The sequence below is a fragment of the Pteropus vampyrus genome, unplaced genomic scaffold, assembly GCF_000151845.1.
Source record: "Pteropus vampyrus isolate Shadow unplaced genomic scaffold, Pvam_2.0 Scaffold141, whole genome shotgun sequence".
NCBI lineage: Eukaryota > Metazoa > Chordata > Mammalia > Chiroptera > Pteropodidae > Pteropus > Pteropus vampyrus.
In genome coordinates, this window is record NW_011888922.1 from 4669597 (window position 1) to 4678690 (window position 9094).

At 42.7% G+C, this 9094-nt stretch overlaps 1 protein-coding gene across 1 annotated transcript in view; it reads right to left on the reverse strand.

Moving 5' to 3' along the window:
- RNF169 (ring finger protein 169) overlaps window positions 1-399 on the reverse strand; it is a 78752-nt gene extending 78353 nt beyond the window's left edge. Inside the window, exon 1 of the mRNA XM_011368440.2 lies at window positions 6-399. Coding sequence (XP_011366742.1) covers window positions 6-316 — 311 coding nt within the window. The 5' untranslated portion in view covers window positions 317-399. The remainder of the gene's footprint in view (window positions 1-5) is intronic.
- Window positions 400-9094: the final 8695 nt, after the last annotated feature.

Consider the following 9094-nt stretch of genomic DNA (forward strand, 5'->3'; position numbering starts at 1 on the left):
GGCACCGCGGGCAACTGGGGCCCGCTGCATCGGCGACGCGTTGGGCGCAGCCCCGGCACAGCGAGTGGCGGCAAGGAATGGCCGTTGCTTCCCCCGGGGTCTCGAGGCACCCGGCGCAGCCCGACTCCTCCGACCGCGGCGGTGGCGGCTGCAGCAACGGCGGCGGCAACACCAGCAGCGCGGGGCCAGAGGCCGGGATCGAGGCCCCAGTCTTGGCTGCCGCCTTCTCATCACAGCGGCCCCGCCGGCCCCGCCGACTCAGAGCTGCTGCTGCCGCCGCGGAAGAGGCCCGAGTACTCGGACCTGCCGCCGCCATCTTGTTTCCCGTTTGAGGGGAGAGTCCGTTGCGAGGGAGAAGAGTAGAGGGCGGGGCAGTGCGCGGCGGGCAGCGCTATCTACATATTCACGAGGGGGCGGGGTTCCAGTGAGCCCGAGGAAGGTTCTCCCCGGACCTGGTTGGCGGTAGGTGAAATCTTATTAATATTTGTTAGCTCTACTTTGCGTACCTGTTTTCAGCTTCTTTCTCCAGTCTTTGCAATTTCCTTTTATTGAACCAAATGAAGGTGAGAACTGAAGGGTTTATTTGGAAAATCTGAGCGATATTAAACTTTATGGAGTAATTACACTTATTTACCCCTCAAGACCCTGATGACTGAAGCTAAAGTGAATGGAGAGCATGTAAATTATCCAGAACCCTGTCTCAGTGCTTCATTTGATGTGAGGATAGCTATCGTGACCAAAAACTAACTGCCAAAAATAACTTCTTGTCATTCCTCATGTCCACATCCCTTTCTGAAAACTCCTCCCCTGGCTGGCAAAACCATATTTTCCTGGTTTTTCCCATTCCCTCAGCTCATTCTCCGACTCTTTCCTTGAGCCCTCTCTTCCTGTTTTGGTCTTAAATGTGGGTGTTCATCTAGGCTCAGGCCTCAGGCTTCTCTCACTTTGCCTGTTCTCCTCACCTCCACGTCACACTTTCTTGCAGCTGAAACTCCCGAATTGATATATCCGTAGTCTAGACCTCCCAAGTCCAGCTCTACATATTCAGCTGCCTGATGGAAGCATCTTGGATGGCTGCATTCCACATGTGCAAAACAAGTCATTGCCTTCTATCCTCTTTTCAAAACAGCTCTTCTCATTTTCCTCATTCTATTGAAGATACTGTCCTTCCAGTTCATCAAGCTCCAAATCTAATGATCTTTACTTCTCCCTCATTTCCCACATCTGTCAGTATCTTAGTCCTGTCAGTTCTCCCCACAAAATGACTATTTTCCCTCCTATTCTCTCCTCTTCATCCCTCTCTCATTGCCCAATTCAAGTCTCATCATCTCTCACCTAGATTACTGCAGTAGCTTAAATAGACTATCTCTCTGCCCATAGCCTCTCTTCCTCCAATCCATCCTCCATAGCTCTTAGAACTTCTCCCTAAAGAACAGCTCTGACATGTCATCCCTGCTTGGTCTAGTCACCAGGCAAGGTGCTCAGAATTTGATGCCAGCCCCCTTTCTGGATGCACAGAGTATGGGAGAAAGAATAGCTACCCCCTGATAGAGATATTTCTGCTATAGCAATTCTCACACCGTTTTCTTTGCACTAAGGTAGATTTGGAGCAGGAAGGCCTTAAGCAAATGGCATTTCCTGTTGGGAATCTTTATAGAAAAACCCAAGTTTTGTAGGGAGAACAAAGTCAAAAAAGCAGCCTAATGTAATGAAAGGCGTCAGAGGTCCTGGGTTTCCATGAGGTCACCTGGAAATAGTGCCTGAGGTGCTGGTAAACCAATCTCAAGGCAGAGTGATTGGTGGAAGTCGAAGAACTGAAAAAAGAAAGAAGTGGATTCCCAAGATGAGAACCAGATGGCTGAAGAACAGTCAAAAATCGAAGAAGGGTCAATGAATAATTGAAACAAGGACTTGTGTTTACAGAGGCCCAGACATTTAGAATCCTGCCAAACACAGCCTCAGCTGGACTGCCCTTTATCCAGAGGTCCTCCTCATTTCTCTCCCCACTTGAGGTTCTTGAGGATGCTTTGCCCAAATTCTGACAAGGTAGGCCTGTGGACCAAGCTAACTACTATTAGAAACAGGGCCCTTGGGGTGGACTATTCACTCTTAACAGTTTGGAGTTCTTAATCTGAAACCTAGTAACTGTTGGAGGAGCTGAACCATAGAAATGTAGCATGCTTTCTTGGATTCAAATAACGACAGGAAATTTCCTTTTGCAGAGGGAAAAAGCAAGAAGTCTGAATAGCACTGGACCAAAAGCCAGGAGATCTGAGATTGGTCCTGGTCCCTTTCCCCCTTTCATTAACTCATCACGTGTGATTTCAAATAGGTAACTTTTCTCTGGGCCTCAGTCTCCTCATCTTTAAAACTGGGTGCTGGAATTCAGTAGTTCTCAATCTGGGACACACCTCAGAAAGACACACACACACACCCCAAAGCCCTACCTCAGATCTACTGAACCCAAAAAATGAGGGTGGGATGCCAGCATGTGTTTTGTTTTGTTTTTAATGCCATAGGAATTCTAATAAATATTCTAGATAAGACTGTTACAATAAATTCAAAGGTCTCTTCTAGTTCTAACATTCTAGAAGTCCGACTCCCAATTTCTAGTCCCTTCTCTCCTCCTTTGCTGTTGCCAAAGTAATCCTACTAAAGCAGTAGCAGGGACAGAAGGCAAAGCAAATCTAAGTAATCCGTGTAGGAAAATGAGGGAAAAGAGGATGATTCTAAAGTGTGAAGCCTAGGAGCCTGAGATTATGATCACAATTGACAACTAACAAAAACAATAACTAGAAAGGAAAAGCGGTCTGAAAAATGAGGTCATGGTAAATATTTTGTTTTGTTTAGTTTGCCATTGGCATCTTAATCTTCCTACTTGAGAGAATGCCCCATTTTATGTAGTATTGCTGACTACAAGAACCAAAGCAAGGAGGTACTCTTCTCCCTACCCCCTAGCAGCCAGAACATGGCATATGGCCTGGGCTTAGCCACTTGGCAACTCCTCTCTGAACTTTGGATCTTCAGGGAATGATACAAAGACATATTTCCAAATTTAGAATTATTCACAGCAGCAGTGACACTAGGTGTCCAACCACAGTGGGTCCCTTGGGAGTTGGGTATGGGAGGGTGGTGTCCCTACTATGGTGATGGTGACCATGCCAGATTGTTCCCAAGGTATGAACTTGGTTGTGGTGCCTGCTGCCTGGCCTTCCTAAGTTACCACCCATTTTCCATATCTGACTCCTGTCAACTCTTTGCATCCTTTCAGCAAATTTCTTGTTTTCTTAAATTACAAATTCTGTTGTTTGCATCACGGTACTCTGAGACATTGTTTTATTGTTTTTGAAGTGTCAGCTGAAAATGGTTGTCAGGGTTGTTTTGTAAGTTATAAAATGATCTGAGCAGCTTAGTCTGAAAGCCTAGAGTAGAACTAGCTCGAGTGTTATGCGTTGCTTTTTTTTTCTGTGCCCCCACCTGTATCACAGACCATCAAGAGAAGAGGGACTCACAGGCTCAATGCAGTCATGCAGGATGCCAACTGGAACAGATAGTGGTAAAGCCACACCTACCAAGGCTTCCTCTCCAGCTGCTTTTGTTCTGCCCCTTCTGCCATACTTTCTGAGGATTGCATTGCCAAAATTCCCTACCATCTTTCTCTGCATAGGTAGCTCTCCCTGGTCCATATGACCATTATCCCTTAAGCATTCATCCATATCACTACAAACCTTCACTCCTCCCTCCAGCTGGAGGCGCCAGCTTCTCCCTACTGGACTGAAAAATGCTGATGCAAGGCTGTTCCTCCTCCTTCCAGGTGGAAACAGGCTATTTTCTCCCCGCAGATCCAACCACCCTTTCTTGCCAACCGAGGCACTGAGTCCATCCTGAGACCTCACACATCTAGGAAGGAGGAGGCTCAGCCCCATAGGCTGCACCAGTACCACCTCTCCTTTACCCTTTTCCCCTCTTCTGGTGGCATCTTCCTGTTCTCTTCTTCCCTCGAGCCAGATTTCCCTGAGATTTAGCCCCTTCTCTTATGCTTTAAAGATTCTTGCTACATCCTTACTATCACTCATCTTCAGTTCCTTCCCTTTTGTTTCAGAGGAAGAACTAGTTCTTTTTGCAAAGTTAACCCTTCTACCTATCATTTTTTCAGCCTCCTCCATATTCCTTCCAAACATTGTGCAAACACAAATAAGACTTTCTCCCTGATCCCCCTCAAGGTCACAGTCTAACAGGCAACAGTGTTAATAAATAATTATAACAGAAAAAAAAGAATTATAACAGAATTACAAGCTCCATAACAACCACATACGAGGTGCTATGGAAGCAGAGAGTTGGCCGGGGGCAGTGGGGTAGCGGGGAGGTGTGTTGGAAAATGCTTCACAGGGGAGGGGACATTTGAGCTCTGTTTTGAAGGAGGGGGAGGAGTTCACCAGGTAGACCAGGGAAGGCACTCCAGGTAAAGCGAAATCAAGCAGAGGCACAAAGATATAAAAGTTTAGGATCTGAGTGACACTGATAAGAAATTCGAAGTGGCTATAACATTGGGTTGGACATGAGGCTAGAAAATTAGAAAAGCAAATGAACTAGAATTTATTAAGCAGCTACCACATGCTTGGCAAATACTAAGCAATAACATATCTCATTTAAACCTGAAGTCACCCTGTGAAGTTGGTATATTATCTCAGGATATTGAGGGAACATTAAATTATTTAATATTTAGATCAAGAGAATGTTACATATAGATTTATATTTTATAAGAATAATTCTTGATTCTATAATTATCAGTGAGGAGTAAAAATAATTTAAGCAGACTTCATCCCACTCCATGGAGTTGAGATATCATTGGAGAAAGTACATGCAGCTAACATTCATTTATTCAACAACTATGTGTTGAGCACCTATACTATGTGACAGGATAATTATAGGTGCTGAGAATTCAGCAGTGAATGAGGCAAGCAAGGTATGGATGCTAAGCCAGTTTTGGTTTGCCCAGCTTTAGGTACAATGTTTGGCATATTCCAGCTGCTGTGGAATAAATGGATGTTATCCCCTTAATTATGCCTTTAATGTTTAGCATAGTTCAAAGTACAGTACATTGTCAGAAAAAACAAAGTTCTGTTTAACAAGCACATTGGTGGAGAAAATAGTTATTTAATTTCTTTAAATTTAGATATCCATAAATCCACCTAGAATCTCTATCTCTTCACCTCCCTCCCATCCCCTTGGTCTTTCTTCCTCTCTTCCCTACCCTCAGAGTCCATTATCCTTTTTTCTCTAGGCTCTGGCCAGAGTTTTCAATCCCTGGAAACCAATTCATTCTTTGATTTAGTTGTTCTTTTTCTTGAGGGGATAGAGATGGCTTTAAGAAGTCCTTTAAGTCCAACATATAGAGAATAAGGAAATAAATGGACAAATGGCCCTCGCTAACCTCACTTCACAGTGAAACAGCTAAACAACAAACCTTTCTCTGCTGGTATTGATCACCTTTTACAATATATAAAGAACATGTATTATTATAGTGGAATCTATCTCTTTTTCCCACCTCCTCAAAGAAATCCTTCTACCTTCACTTTATCTGGATCAAGTGTCCCAGAGGAGGGGCTCATGGCCCTACTCCAGGAAGAGTAAGAGGGAGAGAAAGCCTCCATTTTGTCATACATAAATACATAGTTATACTGACCAGAATGGAGAATTTGCCTCGAATGAGAGCACTGTGATGGACGCAGAAGAAAAAGTCAGGGGCATATGAAACAGCCTCTCAGAGACTGACTTCCTCTAGTTTTGAAAGAAACAGGTAGGAGGTGAGTTCTGCTGGAGGCTGAGAACAGAGAGCACGATCTCTCAGTTTCTTGGACCTGAAAGAGGTTAGGATTCTATACCAATTGACCAGTGACCAGTGAGAAACCTGACTGGTTCTCTTCTAGAATGGTCATTGTCCCACGGTTCTTTGTTTACTAGGCTCTGAACTCTAGCTGCATTCCTGGGAAAAGCCTACAGCCGTCTCCTGGGACTGTGATGTTGCTGAGCAACCACCAGGGGGCAAACCGAGACTACTGAGCTCTCCACACAGTCTCTTCCACCCTGTTTCCACAGAATGTCAAGAGCTGTAATGGGCTTTAGAAATCATCCAAGGCTTCTGAGCAAACCTCTTCATTTACAGAGAAAAAAAACAAGGTCTAAAGGAGGGAAACAATTTGTCAAAGCCCCACAGATGGTAAAGTAGGAACCAGAAATCAAGTCTGCTGGCTACTCCAGTCCTGTACATGTTTGACCACACGAAGCTTTTCCTGTCTCATATTTCATTCTAGTGATTTCAGAATTTTAGTGATATCTTTTTTAGTGGCTTTTAGTGATATGTCTTCTATGTAAAAGACTTGTCTCTACAATTAGATTATAAGTCTCCAGGGTCAGGGACCGTATTTTGACTAGTACTGTATATCTTTTCCTCTAGCACCTAGCACATGGCACTGCAGGTAGCCTATGCCTGATACCAGATGGAGCATTTCAACAAATATTGTGAAACTTCTGTGTGGCAGACCCAGCAATGATTCCTGAAAATACAGAGATGAAAATATACTGTCCCTGTTCTCAAGGAGCTCACTATCTAAAAGAGAAGGCAGGTATGTCAACAACAATAACTCAGGAGATGATTTTTTAAAAAATAATTTTTTAATCGAAGAAATGACTTAAATTTTTTATTCTTTTTTTTGTTTTTCCTTCTCCCATCTACCTCTCCTCTCTCCCTTACCAGGACATGAATTTTTAACAGCTGTGTAGGCAAAGCGATATGGAAGCACAGAACAGGAAGTGACTATCAGGATACAAAATTGGGTCCTAAAGGAAGAATGAGAACTCATCAAAGAAGGAATGGGAATTCCAAATAAAAGGAATAGCAGAATAGGCCAACGCAAAGACATGAAGACATGGTGTGTAGATGAAAATGATGGCTTCTAAGTAGCTAGAACACTTAGATATACAAGTATTCTATACCAGTGTTCTAGTATATACAAGAAGCTGTACTGGGAAGGGAGTAGTAAATAAGACTAGAAAGGAGGTTTGAAGTCAGCAGTCGAGTTGAGGTTTATTCATTCATTCAGCTGACAGTAAGTACCCCAGTGTGCCATGTAGCACTTGTTGATAGTGATGGTTGTGAGAGGAATAAAAGTGAAGGTAGTAGCAATAATGATGAAAATACTACTGTAGTCGAATTCCAAGGATTTAGAGTCTTCAGCTTAGGGTTCATTTCTCACATGAATCAGATACATATTCTATCTTCCATTTTCATTTATTTAAGAAAATATTCAGTAAGCCTCTACTATGTGCTAGGGACTATTCTAGGAACTAGGGACATAGCAGTGATCAAGAATTAAAGTCCAAGAATTAAGGGGAGGCAGATAATATACAAGTGAAGAAATATATTTCAGATAATGATAAGTGACAGAAAGGAAATACAACAAGGCAATATGATAGAAAATGACTGGAGAAAGAAATCATGATAGCTTGGCCCAGGGAAACCTCACCGAGGAAGTGGCATTTAAAGTGAATGAAGTGTCAGCCCAGGAAAAAGCTGAGAGAAGAGCATTCCAAGTAGGAGTAGCTCTCAAGGGCAGAGACCCTGCAGAGAGTCCAGACAGCTTGATGTACCCTTGATGGGACAGAAAGAAGGCCAGTATGGTAGAGCAGAGCCAGCACAAGGAGAATGGCTAAAGTCAAAGGGTAGGCAGAGACCAGGTCATGGAGAGATTTACAAAATGTGGTACGGGGTTTGAGTTTTATTCTAAGCACAATGGAGAGGTTTTAAACAAGGAAGTGACATGACCTGATTTACATTTTAGAAGCTAACTCTGGTGGCTCCTCATTCCCACCTTCAGGTGGATACAGTGCCTGCTGCCATCTGGCTGTAGGACCCAAGTTATTTGGCACTGTTCTCTGGCACTCTAGCTACATCTTCATAGACCTATGGAAAGAAGTGTCGGAGGACAAAATGCTTTTCAAAAGTCCTTATCATGGAGGAGACAGAAGTAGAAGTTTCATTCTCCTTGGTTCTTGGTTAGTGATGACACCTGCCATAGCTGAGGCCTCTGGTTGGTGGCCGAGCTTAGGACCTGGATGAAGAATGATCCTACTCCATGTTTTCCACTTAAGACCTTTTTTCCCCACTGTTTCCTTCATGAGAGTTCTGTGAAATTAAGAGCTGTGTGTTCCTTCGTCCTGGTTTCCCAATACCTCCTCCATCAGAATTTCCGTGGTGGGTTGTCCTGGGAAGAGATGGCCCACTAAGGGAGAAAAAAGACATGGAGATATTCACATAGTCACATAAGAACTCGTACAAATCAACACAGAATCTTCTTAAAGTGAGCCTCACTTTAAGAAGATCCATTAATTCATTCACAGTGATATTTATTGAGCTTCCACAATTTACCAGGCATTATGTGGGAATTTGAGGATTCAGTCATTCATTCTCAAACATTTATTTAGGCCAACTATATGCACAATATCTGGAAATCCAAAGGAAGATGTCCTAAAAGAATAGTAGAACAGAGTTACATGGCTAAGTAACTCTGGCCTGGCTGAAGGGTGGGAGTAGAATGGAGATTGTTCACTTTACAAAAGTATTAACTCTGATAGCTCTTTTAAATAAGACTTTCCTCCTAATATATCTAAATTTGACCCAGCTTTAAAGAATCAATTCGTTCACCCTTTCAGAACATCACCAAGTAAAGGCAGTATATGGCAACTACAGTTAATAATACTGTATTACTTATTTGAAATTTTCCGAGATTAGATCTTTAAAATTCTCATCACAAGAAAAAATATATGTGGTGACAAATGTTAACTAGATTTATCGTGATGATCATTTCACAATATATACAAATATTGAATTATTATGTTGTATGTCAATTATACCTCAATTAAAAAAAAAAGGTAACAGCAATGTCCTAGAACTGGCTTATAAGGGCTCAGGAAAGCTGAGCGTTAAATTTTCAGGAATTCTGCATGCGGATTGTTAAACTCAGTCATAATTAAAATTAAATTTATAGACTTACAATTAAATAAGTTATATTTAAAACAGTCAAACTCATCATCT